Source organism: Chiloscyllium plagiosum, unplaced genomic scaffold (assembly GCF_037043375.1).
Source record: "Chiloscyllium plagiosum isolate Xiang-an unplaced genomic scaffold, Cpla_swu_hap1 HiC_scaffold_11, whole genome shotgun sequence".
NCBI classification, from domain to species: Eukaryota; Metazoa; Chordata; class Chondrichthyes; order Orectolobiformes; family Hemiscylliidae; genus Chiloscyllium; species Chiloscyllium plagiosum.
The window spans coordinates 45,235,172-45,255,556 of record NW_028270149.1 but is presented as its reverse complement, the minus strand read 5'-3'; the positions used below and the strand labels follow the sequence as shown (position 1 = coordinate 45,255,556).

The 20,385-nt window shown below is 38.8% G+C and overlaps 1 protein-coding gene across 3 annotated transcripts in view; it reads right to left on the bottom strand.

Moving 5' to 3' along the window:
- The window catches only part of nlgn3a (neuroligin 3a), a 450,359-nt gene that overhangs the window by 69,558 nt on the left and 360,416 nt on the right, over positions 1-20,385 (bottom strand). For all 3 annotated transcript variants that reach the window (XM_087992013.1, XM_087992014.1, XM_087992015.1), the window contains one exon: positions 6,383-6,568. In XM_087992013.1, coding sequence (XP_087848139.1) covers positions 6,383-6,568 — 186 coding nt within the window. The remainder of the gene's footprint in view (positions 1-6,382; positions 6,569-20,385) is intronic.

Here is a 20,385-nt window from a genome sequence, read left to right as displayed (position 1 = left end):
GGCAACCTTTTCACGCAGGTGGTGGTATGTGTATGGAATGAGCTGCCAAAGAAATTGGTGGAGACTGGTACAATTGCAACATTTAAAAGGCATCTGGATGGGTATATGATTCGGAAGTGTTTGGGGGGAAATGGGCCAGGTGCTGGTAGGTGGGGCTAGATTGGGTTGGGATATCTGGTGGGCATGGGCAGGTTGGACTGAAGGGTCTGTTTCCGTGCTGCTCTATGACTCTATGTCAGTTACATCTCCAACCAGCATATCATTTTCCTTCTGATTCCTATTGATGCTAGTTTTTTCTTGATTCCTCAGTCAAATGTCAAGAGTACACTCTTGCCTTATCTCTGAAAATTAGCTCTTTTGACCATGATTGAAGCAAATCTGCCATGAAGTTAGGAGATAAGGTACTGGTGAAATTCACGGAGCATTAGTTAGCAGGTTATTACTGAGCAAATGCTGCTTGATGGCACTTTGATGACACTTTTTATCAGTTTACTGATAATTGGCAATACTGATAGAGGAAGCCAAGATGGATCATCTACTCGGCATTTCTGGTTGTAGATTGATGCAAATGTTTCAGATATATCTTTTGCATGGATGTATTGGTCTCCCTCCAAGACTTGGAGGATATTTGAGGAGCCTTCTTCTCTAGTGAGTTGTAGAACTGTCCATCAATGTGGACTCACTGTGGTAGAATCTGCTGTCCATGATATTATTTAGCTCTGTCACTTCCTGCTAATTCTGTTTGACATCCTGTAAAATTAGGTTAGATTAGATTCCGTGCAGTATGGAAAAAGACCATTTGGCCCAACAAGTCCACACTGACCCTCTGAAGAGTAACCCACCCAGACCCTTATATTTACCCCTGACTAATGCACCTAATACTATGGGTAATTTTAACAAGGCCAATTCACCTGCCCAGCACATCTTTGGATTGTAGGAGGAAACCAGGGCATCGGGAGAAAACCCACGCAGACAGAGGGGGAATAAGCAAACTCCACACTGACAGTCGTCTGAGGTGGGAATCAAACCCGGGTCCCTGGCACTGTGAGGCAGCAGTGCTAACAACTGAGCCACCATGCCACCCTAAGTACAAATTGTACATTATTGTAGCTACAAGAGGTTGACACCTCATTTTAGATGTGCCTGGTGTTGCTCTGGATATGCACTCTTACATTCTTCATTGCAGGAGGGTTAATTCCCTGGCTTGATGGTGATGTTACAGCAGGGTTTATGTCAGACCAGAAGTGTAAAGATTGTGTTGGAGTACAACTCTCCAGCTGATGATGGCTCACAGCATTTGAAGAATGCTCAGTCTTATACTGGTTTGAAATTTTTCTCATTTTGCCTGAAGGTGGTGTCACATAGCACAGTGGAAGGTATCCTCAATGTGAAGATAGAACTTTTTCTCCAAAAAGGTATGGTCGACTCAATATTGTCATGTGTAGATGCATCTTCTATAGGTTACTGAGGATGAAGTCAAGTATTTCTTCCCTCTTATCGGTTTCCTCACCACCGCCCGTGGGCTAAACTGAACAGTTATGTCCTTTAAGACTCAATTAGCTTGGTCAGTAGTGATGGATATTGAAGACTTTACCGTGCAGAGTACATTTCACTCCTCTGCCACCCTCAGTGTTTGGTCCAAGTGGTTAACATTGAGGAGAAATGATTTGTCAGCAAGGGTTTCAAGAAACTCCTAAGAAGCTTCCTAACTCATGTTTCCTCAATTGACAATGACAATCATGTAATTCCAGAATTGTGGTGTTTTCTAATGCAAATTCCACAATTTGCACTGATTGGATTTGAACCAAGTCCCCAGAGCATTACTTGGGTCTATGCATTACTAGTGTAGTTACAATATAATTACACCATTGCCTCCCCATTTATTCCATCGAGAACAAACTAGCATATAGCAGACAGGAAAGATGGGAAACACATGGCATTGTGGCTTGCTCCAGCATTGTAGGTTTAGTAAAGCTTCCACTTACATATTCCAAAATAGTTGTGCTATTTTACTCTGGAATTCAAGAAAAGAAAACATTACCTTCAACTATACAAACAGTGCCCTGTTGTTGGCTTCCTTCTATAAGGTTAGCTGCTTACTGCTAATACTACTAATATCACCAATAGATACTACTAATCTCAATTGTCTGCAATCAGCGACATTGGAGAAGTATTCAACAGAGCTTCACAAAGCTAGTGAAATGGAAGGTGTCAGCATGGTTTTATAATGCTTTTCCTATTTCGTCTTGAATTAATTATTAATGAGCTACATCAAACAATCTTCATAATATTCTTCCTATGTAAGCAAATTGCAAACTTTATTCTAAACTTTCATCCAACTTCATCATGTTCTCAAGATCCCAGAAGTCCTTACCTTACAAAGATTTTGCAGCAAGACCCGCCATTCATTGTGGCCCTCAGTGGACACCAACCTAGACTGTGTGTGACCCAGAAGGAAACAGACTGAATGCTGTATGTGTCCCAGGAGCGTCGAATCAGTGGGTGATGCTATAATGTTACTGATTAAATGACCATTGTATAATGCTCCTCAGCTCAAGTAAATCAACACAAATAATAAAGAGAAAGCTTTATAATCTGTTATACTCCAGACCATTCACCTTGGGAAAATGCTGCAATTGACCGACCCATGGGAAAGCAAGAACCAAACATGACTTATCATATTTTGAGAAACATCTAGCTAGGATGCCCAGAGGAAAGCCAGAGGTGCACCAGCTGCAGAAGTTCCTATAAGCACCAACAACAAGGTGGTCTGTAGACGTCAAGTCAATCGTGTATTGAACTCATCAGAAAAAAGAGAATCCACAGAGTCAACAAAATGGCTTACAGTTTGGACGAACTCGAACAATGAGAAGCCTTTCATTAAGGCTTATCCAAGTTTCCATTCGTCAACTCAAATTAAAGAATAAAGTCTCCAAATGTTGCAAATTGTAGGAATCTCAAACAAAAACAGAAAATGTGATAGGCCAATGAGCATCTACAAATAATAGGAAATGTTAAGTGCTTTAAGTGCTTTGTGAGCTGCTGAATGTTAACATCATTTTCTGTTTTCGCTTGAGACGGTAAAAAATTGTCTATGCTTGATTCTTCAGAGACACTGAAACATCAGAGAATGTGCCTTTCTCGGAGCATTAATGAATTATTTACAAAGGTACTGTTATATTTCCTGATATCCAGCACATCCTTGCTAATGAACAAAATATTTTTACAGTCCTGTAGTAAGCAAAGAAGCTGAACAAAGCAAATCTTTAAAGGATAAATGCAACATATCAAACCTTGGCTGTCACATAATCAAATGACAGGTCATCAACTTTCCAGGAATACATCAAACTGAGAGTTGGCAGCCCTGTCTGGGATGGCTCTAATTTGATTTCCAGGGATAGACATTCAGCATTATATTGTTCTGCTGTACTCCTCAGCTTTTTTGATTCTGGTCTGCTACTTAATCTTTACAAATATCTGACTATCTTCACATTCAAGATAATCAATACAGATTTACAGTCAATCCTCTCTGCTCACCTTGCAGGAGATGCAGTGTAGATTGAACAGAATGTTAGGTATCAATCTGTTCAGACATGTTATAACATATAATAAGGGCAAATGAGATTTATGCCAGATTCAGTGATCCCTTACTTCTCTCTGTATACCCTATCTGTTCACTGATATCTCGATTACTTCAACCAAATCACCTCATAGCCTCCTTAATTTCAGGGTTTAATACCAAAGTTGGTATTTTTTCTTATAATTGAACTTTGAGAGTCCAGGTATCACTCTGGTAAGAACTGAGGATTTTGTGGGGCAATGGTAGTGACACCAGAAGACCTGGGCTCAAGTCCCACCTGCTCCAGAGCTCTGTTACAACATTTTTAATTAACCTATTCAGACATATCTGCTAAATAGAGCAAAACTTATTTCCAAATAGTTGGGAGTCTCTGGAACCAAGAAATACGGCCTAAAAATTAGAGGCAGAGCTTTTCAGAAATAAAATCAACAAATATTCCAACTTGCAAAAGGTACTGGAGGTTTGGACCTTTCTTCTGTAAGCTTTGATGATGGATTACTGTATATACTCATGTAAAAGTCGGTCTCATGTAAAAGTTGACCCCTTATTTTGTTGAATTTTCCATATTTCCCATGTAAAAGTTGACCCTACTATATCGCATTATAAACCTCTGATAATGGATTTTGCATGTTCCCATTAACCCACTTAAACGACATCACATTCATTCGTTCATACTGGTAACTCTACTCATTGCTCTTTGTTTACTATATTGTCTCTGTATTCATTCATTCATAACTCTACTTAGCCGACTTAGTTTACAACAGCACGTTTTAATTTATTCATTCATTCATTCAGATTGGTACGAAGTCTATCTGTACTTATCGCACTTTGTATAGTATACATGCAAAAGTTAATATCTTAGAATCCCTACCATGTGGAAACAGGCCCTTCGGCCCAACAAGTCCATGCTGACCATCTGAAGAGTATCCCACCCAAACCCATTGCTCTACATTTACCCTGACTAATGCACCTGACCTACACATCCCTTAACACAATGGGCAAATTAGCATGACCAATTCACCTAATCTGCACATCTTTGGATTGTGGGAGGAAATCAGAGCACCCAGAGGAAACCCATACAGACACAGGGAGAATGTGCAAACTCCACACAGATAGTTGCCCGAGGTTGGAATCGAACCCAGGTCCCTGGCACTGTGAAGGAGCAGTGCTAACCACTGACCACTGTGATACCATGTTAATATCGTTAAAAAGTTAACCATTTTAATTGTGCCATTATATCTGAATAAAAGTGAGATAATATTAGCGACATATATGGATGTAGGTTTGCTCGCTGAGTTGGAAGGTTCATTTTCAGACATTTCATCACCTCCTTCGTCCGGAGGCGCACTGAAGATGTTACCTAGTATGCTGACGAAACGTCTGAAAATGAACCTTCCAGCTCCACAAGCAAACCTATATCCAGAACCTCAACCTGAACTACAAATCTTCTCAAAACTTACTAACCACATATATATTTAATTGTTTGACAAATTTGTTAATGTTGCTGAGGTTCATTACATAGGAGAGTAAATGGGAGGGAAATGGAAGAATTGACAGGAAAGTTCAAGACACTTACATATTCAGAATTTAGTAAATGTTTCATTTTAAGTGTGCCAAAATACCAGGCCATGACGATGTTGAACACTGTGATTTTGCAGGATTTCAATGAGTTTGACATGTTAAATTTTTGTACCACTATGTATGAATAAAATTTACTGCCATTAATTCATTCTTGTTTCCCTTGTTTTTATTCGGTCAATACCTTTATTGTAATTCACTGTGTTTTTCTTTTTTACCCAGGATTAGTTGAGTGATGAAAACAACTTCAGCTAATAATAAGGCATTTCGGACTGCAGCACGAATTTCAGCCCCTCAGAACTAGTGCCAACCTTATACATTGAACCTTTAAAAATAGTCTAAAAAAATTTGACTTTTGTATGAGTATACAGTAATTGTTTATTGCAAATCTGCAATTAAGTGAATTCTATTTAGCAAAAATAATAAGGAACATGTGACAAAGGCAGCTCCACGGAATTAGGTTGCAGATTCATCCTGAGTCATCATGCCTTTCTCTGTGGCTTCTGGGCTTTTTGTATTATCTGCCTTTACTTTTTCTGTTGAAAATGACTGTGTCTTTTTCTAGACACTCTCTATTCCACTATCACTTCTGCCTCTGTGGGATAGTTTTCATCTCCTCCACCAGGGCTTTATGCTGACCTAGCTCTGACTTATTTCAGCTCTAAAAGTTGTTCTGCTTCTGCTGAAGGATCTACACTCACTTCCCATGACCATGGACTCTATCCTTCTCTACTGCCCTTCAGAAATCTTTGATTACCTTTCATTGGATTCTTTGATCCTGTTGAAATTCCGACTCCTGGTTTTGTGTGGCCCATGTTGTTCCTTCAATCATTTGCATTGAATTTACCTCTTGTTCTCTAATGACTGCAGTGTAATTCATTATTCTTGAGCAAAGCTCCTGACAGACTCATACTATCGTGGGTAATTGCATTGACATTTGGTGGATGGTGATAATATCTTACTCCTTATAAAGCCTCTCAAGTTAAATTTCCCAATCACTACTTTACAAAACCATTGCTTATTAGTCCTACTTCTCTACTAACCCTAACACAATCACCTCCCTCAAGCATCTCATTTTTTTCTAAACCTCTCAACCTTTGTTTAAAAGACTTTTCTGATACCATCAACCACCAACTCCTATCCCCTCCCAAGCTTCACTGAGTTCTCCCCTTACGACAGGAAGTAATCAGGTGTGGAAAAAGATTAACTTGTTCATGATTCTACCTTCTGAATGATGGGACAGTGTGAGAAGACTGACGCATGAGCCCCCAATTCCAGATCCAAAAACTGTAATCCGTAGGGGATCCCCTCCAAAGAATGCAATGTTCTCACTAATCCAGCGTAAGGCCTGGATCTGATCCAATAGGCCATAATTGCCTTTTGCAGCTTGATCCCCAGTGCTTAAGAAACCTGTAACAAACAGAAAGCATTATATTAAGAAAGCATTGGGACAAACATTTCAACATGTGTTTAACTTTTGCAGCTTGATCCCCAGTGCTTAAGAAACCTGTAACAAACAGAAAGCATTATATTAAGAAAGCATTGGGACAAACATTTCAACATGTGTGTAACTTACTCTTCTGTACAAATTGCAATTGAGGTTACTGTACTTTCTAAATATAAGAAAAAGGGGGGCTTTTACAATCAAACCATGTATAATGAGGCTCTTTTCCATTGTTAACAGGTATCAATGCAAACCACTTTGTTTATTTCACCAGTGCTAAACTTGTGAGTGTATATCTAGAATGAAAGTTTCACATGACTCCAAAGCAGAGTGACACTGCCTCCTTCAAAGAATTCCTTCTGCTTCACCCTGATATCATGTCAAACCATGATCCAGATTCAGAGATTAGCTACTGAACTAATCTAAGTTAACTAATCTTAGTTACTGAACTAAGCTTTACTGAAAGAAGGAAATCATTCTGCACTGACATTGTTGGAGAGTCAATTTAGTTTTCAAATGCTTGCCTAATTGAGTGAGGTTAGCTTAATACATGTCTGTTATTCAGCATCATCTGCAAAGATCAATGCAGGATAGGGTCGCCATCAAATAAAAGTAACAGATGCTTAACCATGGCCACTGTTGTTGACCCAAAGAAAAATTACAGATGTTTTGCAAGCAATGTATGTTATTTTAGTTCAGTCCCCTCATCCAACTTGACTCATATCAGCAGGGCAACAAGGGATGGGAAATAAATGGTGGCCCAACAGTGAAGCCTATATACCATGACAGAATAAAAAAAACTACACATTTTTTTCTTTGTATAGTATCAGATCTTCTTAGTTTCAGTAAAAGCTTACATTGACAAAATGATTATATTTTGTTCTTTAAATGTCTCTAATTTGCTTTAAAGATAGTTTTGTCAAAAACGTTACTCTATCTATTCTGCCAGGTTGGATTGATATCTGTGTTACTGTAGAGTTCTGGATTGCAAAAGTCACCGCACATTGTGTCCCATTTGGAAGGCCAAAGCCTTGTGAAAAATATGGTTTCACTAGAATGCAATTGCCATGCCTTTATCCCTTGTCAATGCAAGAGAATACTAAATGGAAGCAAGTCAGCAATGGGTTAGATCTCATGGAATACAAGGAGAACTAGCCATTTGGATACAGAACTGGCTCAAAGGTAGAAGACAGAGGGTAGTGGTGGAGGGTTGTTTTTCAGACTGGAGGCCTGTGACCAGTGGAGTGCCACAAGGATCGGTGTTGGGTCCTCTACTTTTTGTCATTTACATAAATGATTTGGATGCAAGCATATGAGGTAGAGTTAGTAAGTTTGCAAATGGTGTAGTGGACAGTGAAGAGGGTTACCTCAGATTACAACAGGATCTTGACCAGATGGGCCAATGGGCTGAGAAGTGGCAGATAGAGTTTAATTCAGATAAATGCGAAGTGCTGCATTTTGGGAAAGCAAATCTTCGCAGGACTTATACACTTAATGGTGAGATCCTAGGGAGTGTTGCTGAACAAAGAGACCTTGGAGTGCAGGTTCATAGCTCCTTGAAAGTGGAGTTGCAGGTAGATAGGATAGTGAAGGCGGTGTTTGGTATGCTTTGTTTTATTGTTTAAAGTATTGAGTACAGGGGTTGGGAGGTCATGTTGAGGCTGTACAGGACATTGGTTAGGCCACTGTTGGAATATTGCGTGCAATTCTGGTCTCCTTCCTATCAGAAAGTTGTTGTGAAACTTGAAAGGGTTCAGAAATGATTTACAAGGATGTTGCCAGGGTTGGAGGATTTGAGCTATAGGGAGAGGCTGAACAGACTGGGGCTGTTTTCCCTGGAGCGTCGGAGACTGAGGGGTGATCTTATAGAGGGATACAAAATTATGAGGGGCATGGATAGAATAAATAGACAAAGTCTTTTCCTTGGGTTGGGGGAGTCCAGAACTGGACGGCATAGGTTTAGGGTGAGAGGTGAAAGATATCAAAGAGACCTATGGGGCAACATTTTCACACAGAGGGTGGTACGTGTATGGAATGAGCTGCCAGAGGAAGTGGTCGAGGCTGGTACAATTTCAACATTTAAGAGGCATTTGGATGGGTATATGAATAGGAAGGGTTTGGAGGGATATGGCCAGGTGCTGGCAGGTGGGACTAGATTGGGTTGGGATATCTGGTCGCCATGGACGGGTTGGACCGAAGGGTCTGTTTCCATGCTGTACATCTCTATGACTCTATGACAAGGTTCATTGAAATGAGAACCACCTTCATTGTCAAAGGCTCTACAGAAATATTTCTCGTCAGTCACTTTTCAACCTTATATCATTTAAGGAGTACTTCAAGGAGTATTTAAGGAGAGTAGAACTAGTGTAAGGAAAGTACCAGATAGAAGACACATTAGCAATTAGAGTTCATGACAGTCCAGTAAAATTTACAATGACATTGTAGTCTGCCTCATCTTACTTTTTCAAATGTTACTGTGTTTTTTGAACTGGTTTTACTGTCTGGGATTATTGGTAAGTTTGGTTGAATTCTATTCTGAAAAGTGAAAACTATATGACAACTTATATATCAGAGTTCACTTAGTTACTTGGTTTTTCAACTTCTATAAATTGAAAATATTTTGCAATACATTGTTAGCTTCTTCCTTTGGATACAGGATGATGTCTCCCCTATTTCATTGTTGTGGTTCTGTTCGCCGAGCTGGAAGTTTTTGTTGCAAACATTTAGTCCCCTGGCTAGGCGACATCATCAGTGCTTGGGAGCCTCCTGCGAAGCGCTTCTTTGATGTTTCCTCCGGTGTTTATAGTGGTCTGTCCCTGCTGCTTCCAGTTGTCAGTTTCAGCTGTCCGCTGTAGTGGTTGGTATATTGGGTCCAGGTCGATGTGTTTGTATCGGGTCCTTCGTTCTGGTGAGTTGTTGTCTGAGCGTGGCTGTTAGTTTGTGTGCCGTTATGAGTCCTAGGGGTCTCAGTAGTCTGGCAGTCAGTTCCGAGATGCTCCTGATGTATGGTAGTGTGGCTAGTCCTTTTGGTTGTGGTATGTCCTCGTTCCGTGGTCTTTCTCTTAGGCATCTGCTGATGAAGTTGCGCGGGTATCCGTTTTTGGCGAACACCTTGTATAGGTGTTCCTCTTCTTCTTTTTGCAGTCCTGGTGTACTGCAGTGTGTTGTGGCCCTTTTGAGTAGTGTCCTGATGCAGCTTCGTTTGCGTGTGTTGGGGTGGTTACTTTCGTAGTTTAGGACTTGGTCTGTGTGTGTGGCTTTCCTGTATACCCTTGTAGTGAATTCTCCGTCTGGTGTTCTCTGTACCATTACGTCTAGGAATGGGAGTTGGCTATCCTTTTCTTCTTCTCTCGTGAATCGGATTCCTGTGAGTGTAGCATTGATGATCCGGTGTGTTTTTTCTATTTCCGTGTTTTTAATGATACCCAACATGCAAAATACCATGCAAGGACTGCACTAAACACTATATAGGACAAACAGGAAGACAGCTAGCAATCCGCATACATGAACATCAACTAGCCACGAAACGACACGACCAGCTATCCTTAGTATCCACACACGCAGACAACAAGCAACATGAATTCGACTGGGACAACACTACTATCGTGGGGCAAGCCAGACAGAGAACAGCCAGGGAATTCCTAGAGGCATGGCATTCATCCACAAACTCCATCAACAAACACGTCGACCTGGACCCAATATACCAACCACTACAGCGGACAGCTGAAACTGACAACCAGAAGCAGCAGGAACAGACCACTATAAACACCGGAGGAAACATCAAAGAAGCGCTTCGCAGGAGGCTCCCAAGCACTGAGGATGTCGCCTCGCCAGGGGACGAAACGTTTGCAACAAAAACTTCCAGCTCGGCGAACAGAACCACAACAACGAGCACCCGAGCTACAAATCTTCGCACAAACTTTGATCCCCTATTTCATATTCCTCTCTTTTGATGTGCTCTCCTGCTGACGCACTGATTTAGGGCCATTTCTGTTATGATCTAGTCAGCTTTGCAGGGTTATCTGAAACGTAATGGAAGTAGGGAACAGGTGATGGGAACATTAGGGAACATTAAATAAGAAATTATCAGGTGAGATCTAGCTGCATTAATATGGGGAGCAAGTAATCGGTGCTATTAGTGTTTGTGATTTGTGAAATAAGTATAAAACTCTGATGAGAAAAATATATGGCTGGACTCTGCCAAACCAGCATTTTAACCTTTGCTATTTGAGACTGGTAGCAGAAGATGATTAATTACTTGTAAGTTAAGGAATGAGAGCTAAGAATTATTTTAACCAAATAATATTTTGAAGAAAAGTTCAAAAAGATTACTAGATGTAAATGGAAAATCTTGAGGTATGATTATCCACCCTTGTTTTCTGAAAATGAACCTGATGCCCTCTGGAAGAATAATTTGGCATGTGGACTATGACTACTGCTTTACCAATAAAGATACAAAGAATTGCCTTGGTAGTTTCACTACCAAAAAATAACAAGATAAAAAAAAAGTTTTTCTCAGATTGCAACCTGACAATTTGAGCACAAATGTAACTTTCATGGATATAATTCATCAAAAAAGATCATTTATTAATTACTTATGAAGCCTGGTCAGATGTTGACAAATTTAGAAAGAGTGAAGATCATTCCATAGAAGAATACACAATGGAATTCAATAGATTGTATACAAGATTGCAGAAATTTTAGCTGATAATACCTCAGTCTGTGCTGGCATTTAAATTATTAATGGTGCAAAAGTAGTAAATACAAAAAGACTTTTATTTTGACAGGAGTTAAGTTTACAAAAATGATAAACCAAATATTAGAAGCATTAAAAACTTCCTTGCAAAGTATTCCTTTCCAGCAGTGTTCATGGTATTAAAAAGGACAATTGGCCATACAACAAAAAAAGGACAGGATAATAACAGAATGACCAGACAGTCTAGATAGAAGCTACAGGAGACATATGAAAGACAAACTAAGACTAAATCAAATGAGGACCAAAATGTTTTGACAATTTTGAGATGCAAAGAGAATTTGCGACTTCCAATAAAAGATGAAACACACAAATGGCCTGATGTGGTTAATCAATGTTTTCAGTGTGATTTAAAGTACTATTTTGCCATGGACTGTCCTAAATGGCATAACTGAGTTTCTGAAACTAAACACAAAATGGAAGATTTTGAGGAAGAAGATTGAGATTTGCTTCTAAGGGACTGAATTAGTCACACAAATTTTCAGTGCAGTAATAAATACATTTGTGGCACAATCTTTCAATCATGCATGAGTAGACAATAAATGCAATAAATGTGCGGAATAAACTGAGTGAAATGCCACCAGAAGAGAAAATGCTGGAAAATCTCAGCAGGTCTGGCAGCAAATGTAAGGAGAGAAAAGAGCTGACGTCTCAAGTCTAATTGACCCTTTGTCAAAACATCCAGCATCTGCAGTAATTTGCTTTTATCCTGTGTGAAATGCTACCTTAACTTTCTGAATAAGAAGGAGTGGAACAGACTTAAGGAACACAGGAATTCTAGTTTCAGAATTAGGGAACGATAACAATTAAAACTTTAAAAAGTTTGTTTGTTCCTTCTAAAATAGCCATAATCAATCATTTTATTAACATGGATACAGTATCCAGTGAAATACTATCGATTTTAAGTAGGACGATGAAGAAACTATAGATGGAACGGGTTATAGAAAACAACAAAACTACCATATTTGAAAAAAATGAATTTGCAATGTATACAACTGGGACGCTGTTGTATTCATTTAATGGAGCATAACCTCTCCATTAAAGAAATGAAGGAACTGTTACTGACATCTAAATCACTATTATTACCATACAGTAATGAACAACCCAGTTTCCAAAAACCATTCCTTCAAGGAAAGGTGCATCTAAGGTAGTAGGGAAAGAGTTAACTCAGTTTTCTACTCATTATGATCTACCAGTTGAAATACAACTCAGTGCCTACATTTTTGCAGGATGTAATAAGCAATCTAGGTATAAAAAAATGGAAGCCAACTTCCTATCATCTGTAAACAGAGGGAGCGTTAAAGGGATACCATCAGACTCTAAAAACAACAATTAAGGCATATTGTCATGAATATCCACAGATTGGGGAAAAAGTGATTAGATTTCTTATTTGCTACCAGGGATTCCCCAAATGTCTGTTTACTAAAAATCTACTAACAGTTATGTTGCAAGATGATGAATCTAGTGGGGTCAATGCATTAGAATACATCTATGATCATAACAGGTACATTAGAATGAACAAGGAAAACTCTATCAGGTAAAGAAAATAGCTGGATTCAATGAAGAATCTAGAATCTCTACTGTGTGGAAACAGGCCCTTCAACCCATCAAGTCCACACTGACCCTCCGAAGAGTAACCCACCCAGACTCATTTCCCTATATTTGCCCCTGCCCAATGTACCTAACCTACATATCCCCCAATACTATGGGCAATTTAGCACAGCCAATTCACCTCACCTGCACATCTTTGGAGTGTGGGAGGAAACTGGAGCACCCAAAGGAAACCCACGCAGACATGGGGAGAATGTGCAAACTTCACAAGACAGTCACCCAAGGCTGCTATTGAACCCAGGTTCCTGGTGCTATGAGGCAGTAGTGCTAACCACTGAGCCACCGTGCCACCCCAAATTACCCATACATGTTTCCAGAGAGACACTCAAGTCATGCAAAGTGGCACAGCGGCATTGAAAAACTTCAGAGACAAATATGAAAGAATGGGAAAGGCTACAACTAGAATATTTCAAACAGGAGACAAATTATTAGTGTATTACCTCTACAAGGTGAACTTCTGACAGTAAGATTCAGGGGTCCATACAAGATAGGTAGGATGGTTAGGAATGTAACTTATCTGGTAGATACTCTTGATTGCAAAAAGAAGAATCAGTTATGTCACATAAATATGTTGAAGTGATATGATTGTAGAGAGGAAGACAAAAAAAAGCAAGTATATCTGGTGCTAAGAATTTTGGAAGATGACAGAGACAGTGAGAAAGATGACAAAGGAAATGGAGATACTTCACAAAGTGAACCTCCTGCAATTCTACTAGCTAGTTCTGAAATAGTAGGACAACATCTTTTCATACTTAAAGGAAAAAAAACAGGAATACCTAACAGGGTTGCTTAGGTAATTCAAGGAAATCTGTTGTGATATATCAGGATGCATTATGTTAGTCAGGCATGATGATAAGTCAGAGGAATCAATATCAACAAAACAACATTCTCACTGGTCAAACCTAGAAAGAACAAGTTGAAACAAAGATTCAATATGTGGTAGAATATCATGTGATTAACCTAGTCAAAGTGGCTGGAATTCAACAATGATGTTAAGATCGAAAGTGGATGGGTTGACAAGTTTCCATATAGATTACAGAAAAGTAAATGCAGTAGTAAAAATAATTGTATCCAATTCCTCAGTGGAAGACTGTATTCATAGGGTTTGCAGTGCCTCATTCCTCTCTAAGATTGATCTGGCAACTACAATTAACATCAAAATCTGAAGAGATATCAGCCTTTGTTATATTAAACAGGTTACAATGATGTCGAGTCATGACATTTGGGTTTTAAAAAGCCTCAGCTACTTTTCAAAGACTTATGAGTAAAGTTGTAGTTAAAATGCCAGTTGTGTAACTTATTTAGTGATAGTCACAAAATCATCTGGAATGAATATGTAAAACAATCAAAAGACTTTTTAAAGCAATTACAGTTCGCTAGTTTCATAATAAAACTTGTCAAGAGAATTTGCACAAGTGAAGGTAACTTACAGAAGATACATCATAGGGCATCGTAGGGCCTGTGAAAACAAAGGCTCTGATCAAAGTCTCCATTCCTAAAACTAAACAGGAACTTAACAGATTTCTAGGAAAGTGTGGATTTTATCAGGAATTTCTGTCTAAATTCAGCAGAGTAGACATACCTTTAGCAGATATGTTATGAAAATAGGCAAAGTGAAGTAGTCAATAGAGTGCTAAGCAACTCTGGAGGAACTGAAGGCAATCCTCGTAAATGAATGACCAATAGTTGCCCATTACTTTAAGGAACCTTTTGAAATGCAATTTATTCTTGTGTCTTGGGGATAAGTGCAGTTATGTTGCAAGATGAAGATTCAGGATTGGAGATGCCAGTTTTTCTTTTCCCAAAAGAAATTATTTCATTATCAGGTGAAGCACGCTACATCAGAAAAAGAGGTTTTGGGATGATTATTGACATTTTGACATTATGAAATCCATGTCCATCACAGTTGCAAAGAAACAATAATTTATAGTGACAATAATCTGCCACATTTTGGACAGAATTGAAGATTCAAAATTCAAGACTGTCCTGATGGAGCTTATTATTTTATAAATTTAAATTAAAATTGTACACATTGCTGGGAGTGAAAATGTAATAGGTGACGCACTATTAAGGATATAATTGTGCTGGGATAGTTTCGGAATTTAGGAGAAAAAGAACAAGAGATTTTTTAAGTCCTGCATAAAGAATGAGTTAGGATGAATTAGTGTAATTTTCTTGTGTTTTTTTGTATGTGTGTGTTATGCTAACATAGTGATAAAACATATTTGATCAGGAAATGGCGTTTAATTTCTTTAAAAGTGGAGGTGTGTAAGGGACAACATAATTGTTACTTTTTGGACTACAATTTGAAAGTTGGATATTGCTACAATGCTGAAATACTAGGAAAGTCATAATATTTGTAAAATCAAGTTGTACACATTTTTGGCCGTGCATGGCAAGGTTGTTGGAACAGTGGATTGATGCACAATCGTGTCAGAGCAGCATAATGTGTTTTTCGAATTGAAGTGCTTGACGATTAGGTTGATCCAGCTGCAGTTTGTTAAAAAGAGCAGCCAGAGACCTCGAAAGCTGGCAAACTATAAACATCTCTCAACATATGAAAAAGGACAAAAAAAAGTTTAAAAGAATGTAGCAAAGACGTAGGTGCACCAGACCAACTATCACAGTGAAGAAAGACCTTTGCTTTCCAGCCAACATGCCATCAATACTGAAATCAAATGGAATTATGACAGAATTGTGAATTACTGTGTGTTTATTTGGGATTTTTAAAGTGGCTGTGTCTTAAATTACATAGTAATGGATTAGAAATCCTTTCTTTTCTCGATCATTTGTTAAAACTATAAGTGTGCTGCAATAATTCTTTTCCATTAATGATGACAAACCAATCATCTCAGTGGTCTAATTTGGATTTTATATACAGTACTTTCTTATGGCTAGTGGAACAGTGGGGCATGACGATCAACTCATTCTTGCTCATTAAGTTTTGACACAGTTGGCAGTTTGTTAGATGAAGGACAGATAAATTCTGATAAAGGTGAGGCTATCAGTTGCAAATGTCTACAATCAAAAGTGGGTATTAAATATAAAATTATTTTAAGTAGAGAAAGGTAGACCATAAGAAAATATAACAACTGGCTGAATCTACAGGTTGAGGAGCATGAGATTATGCCCATGGATCGGGAACATGAAGAACAAAAATGGAAGGCAAGGAATATACTGGAAATTCAAGTGGCTGAAGGAGTGAGCATGCTCATAGAATACACCTTGAACCATAAACAGGAATTATTTTAATAGAATGGAGAAATCAAACAGCAACAGTTCAGAAAGAGATAGAGAACTATATACAATGTGTAGTTAACGAGGTCTACAAACATATCAGTAACTCATGGAAAGAAGCTCATGTGATCAGGCAGTCTTAATGACTATGAAGAAATTAGATTACAAATTAACAAAAGATATCAAACAGCAGAATTAAAAAGCTGGAGAGAATGAGGTGTACAGAGAGATGCCAAATAAGGGACAACTAGCCCTTTCACAGCATAGAAATAACATCTCCTGATGGATTCCAGTAGCCTAAAGAAAGGCGAGTGGCACAAGCTTTTGAAGAAAACTGGTGCCCAAACTATATGAGATTCACCAACAGCAGGAAAATAAATTTTGAAGATTTTTGTGGGTTTGTTCACAAAAAAATACTTTGGAATGTAGATCAATTGATATCAAAGTTGAATGTCTCTTTAGAGATCAGGACAAGAGGGAAATGTTTAATTGTCTTTCAAAATAGGTACTAAACACATGCCGACACTGTGGAAGTTTAATAAATGAATATATATTGCTTAAATTATGCCTCTATATTTGGATACTTCTCAATAAGGTCCATCTCATTAAAACTGGACTAGTTTGACTATTAAGTTTTACTGGAACCATAGTGAGGGCAGCTTTCAGCCATCTTTATGGTATACATGTAGATTTTTTTTGCGGGGTGGGAGCAATGAATTTCAAAAAAACCTCATAAATGGACTTAAAGCACAATTCAAAATTGTCAGTCAGGCTTCTGGGGATTTTAATTAAACTGAATTAGAAATCAGGTAGAATGCGTTAAGAGTCACTTTGCATTGTCAATCCTATTCAGAAAATATTAGCCCCATTGCTAAGAGTCTAAGTTGGGGCTCACAAGAAAATGCAATAGCTCCCAAAACCGAAATGGAGGAATTGCAAAGTCTAATTCAACAGATGAATTGGCATGCAAATGAGGCCAGTTACTTATTATAATGTCTCAGAGTTTTTTGTAATCAGGAAAAACCAAAAGGAAAAGACTGTTTGGATGAACAAAGTATTGAAAAACATTTAAAAACATTGTCTTTTGAAATTTTCATGATTAGAAGTTGCCAGATATTGTGTTTAGTGGTGTTCCTTATACAAATCTCCGTTCTCAACTGTAAGAGGGTGGATACATTTTATTTGGAAAGGGAGTTAAGTGTGAGGGAGGTAAATGTTTGCTTTTGGCTTGGAAGATTAAAAAGATCAGAAGTGTAGTAAAAACTACCCAATGGCAGAAATGTCTGTTCTTGTTAATCATGTTTTCTTAGTGTCAAAACGTGAGGTGCTGGAAAAGCACAGCAGGTCAAGCAGATCTGAGGAACAGGACAGTCGATGTTTCTGGTATAAGCCCTTCATCAGGAATGAGGGCCTATGCCTGAAACGTTGACTCTCCTGCCTGACCTGCTGCGCTTTTCCAGTGTCACGCCTTTTTGAGTCTGACATCTCCAGCATTTACAGTCCTCACTTTCTTAGTGAAAATATTGGAACAAATCTAAAAAGGGACTCAACAACAATACTCATTAAGTGCTATATCAATAAGTCACTGTGGATAATGAACACTTAACAAAATGCATGAACTAAAAAAGACCGACGATTGATATTTAAATTGCTTTGCAAAGGAAAGAGGATACTTTAAGAAATGATTAGAAACAGTGGAAAAGGGACATTTGGAACTGTAATCTACATTAAAGATGGAAATTTTATATTTCTTAATTTGCTTGTTTTTCACAATCAAACATATATTTTGAATTATTTTAAAGCAAGTTTATTTATTTTGAATTATTTTAAAGGAAGATCTGTTATCCTCTAAAAGGGTTTGCGAAGAGGCCTGAGGCCTAATGAGACTACAGTACAGGAGATGGACATATATTAATTAAGCAATAATTGGGTGAGAACTGTCAGTATACATAAGGGGAACAAATAATCAACATTGTTACAGCTTGTGTGTGAAATAGAAATAAAAGTCTGGTTAGAAAAGTATATGACTGGAGTCTTTGTAATCAGCATTTTAGCCTTTGATATTTAACATGATAGGGTTGAATCATACTTTTTTTTGGCTAAGTGCACGTTGTGTCAAGTTTGGAGGAGTTATTCTTGCCACAGCAGTGAGATTGCTCACTAAGTCTTATCAAATGGCATTAATTATAATTCCCAGCCCGAAGACAAGTACCACATCCAATTTCCACCTCACCTTACCACTTGCTATTCCTGGAATAACTGATCACCTCAATTGACCAGCCATTGCGCATCCAGACAAATACTGACACTCTGGAGCTCGTTGCTGGGAAAGCACAGCAAGTCAGGCAGCATCCGAGGAGCAGGAGAATCAACATTTCGGGCATAAGACCTTCATCAGGAAAGGCTGATGAAGGGCTTATGCCTGAAACATCGATCCTCTTGCTCCTCGGATGCTGCCTGACCTGCTGTGCTTCTCCAGCACCACACGTTCGACTCTGATCTTCAGCATCTGCAGTCCTCACTTTTTCCTCCCTGACACTCTGGAGCTGCCTTGCACATTAGCCCCAGCTGTGGCAGACAGAGGGAAATCTACTTTAGGAAGCAGTAACACTTGCTCCTAGTCATTGAATAGAGGGCCTAGTAAGCAATGATTTGGGGGACGGTCACTGGGATTCAACAGATACAGTCAGATATCCAAAGAATTACAACAGTTTTGTCTGCTAAGCTCTTGTCTCCAAAGTCTTCTTATGTTGTTCTTCCTCTCTGATATTATGTGCCATTATGCAATCAAAAGCAATGTCTGCAGGTAATATTCCTGATACCAAATAAACCTTCCTGATTCATAGTTTTGAATTCTTGGGGGTGATATGATGAACTGCCTTAAGATAGAAGCATCATGAAAGCTTCCAGAGCCATGGGTATTAACATATAGCAAAGAATAAACAGCATTGTAAACAATGTGCATATGGTGAGGAGATAATTATATGATTCTTTTGGTGCAATGAGATTTTCTACAACTATACCTGGAACCCTGTCAGTCCATATATTTAACTGCTCTCTGTTTGATTCCTAGGTTTTTCAGAGATAGTAATAGTGAGGCCACTCTGAATATGGTATGTGATCCTTTTCTTGTAATGGTCAATTGCAGTCTGATTAATATTGCAAGCCAGGGTGAAAAAATAAAATGTGGAATTTTCCCGTTGACATGGTCTCCAAGTCTTCAGACTTCAACTGTCACCCACCTAATAGCATCTGGGGTACATGTGTTAATAAGCAGACAATTCAAAGACCTTTCAGGTTTTAAACTGTATTTGTAAGATTTTTATGGACTGGTGGGCTTGGATGGGACAGCCAGGAAAACAGAGGATGTATCAGCATTGAAACAGCTGCCCACACATTCCCACTTCTTGGAAAGCTATCCATGGACAGACAGGAACCCAATCTGTTACTGACAATAAGGGGGTGGGAAAAAAAAAGCAGATTAAGGAATCAATTTAGTCGAATCTGCAGCTGCTTTGCCATTTTATCACCAGGTGTGCACCCTCTCCCAAGTATAAGCTGCCATATCTCCATGGAGGCAGCTTGTCGACACGCCAGGGGTCAACAAAGCTGGAGTCCGACTGCCTTTATGGGGCAACTCTGTTTGCCACCCGATGGCGGCTACAGTTCCAGAAACTGCTGGGTGTGACGCGAGCAAGTACATCTCAGTTTGGTCCTGTTGTCAGGTGCAAAGCCTATGTAAGAATCTAGTTCATGGGGTGTTTGAAATAAACATCTTTTATGATGCTATACAGGGAATCCAATGCAGGTTATAATTCCACCCAAATTCTCCCTGCGCCCCTGTATCATTCCCATTCTGCTGAGCCCCATTAAACCCAGCCTCATGTTTCCCGCCATATACAAATAATTAGGTTTCAAAAATGACTTAATTAGCAGAAGTACATTTCGACATATCAACAGGTTATAAAAGGTGCCATTTAAATGCAAGTTTTTAACACCTTTTTTCTCCCCAACTGGAATATTCTGAATACAAATTACTGCAGGGTGATGGGTATGAAATGAACAGTAAGTCATCTGTGACCTGATGATTTTATTCATGGTTTACTGCATCCTTCAATCAAAAGGCATAATCCTTGTGCCTGGAGACTGAGCTGCAGCGAGCCTAAGGCCATCCCTGAACTC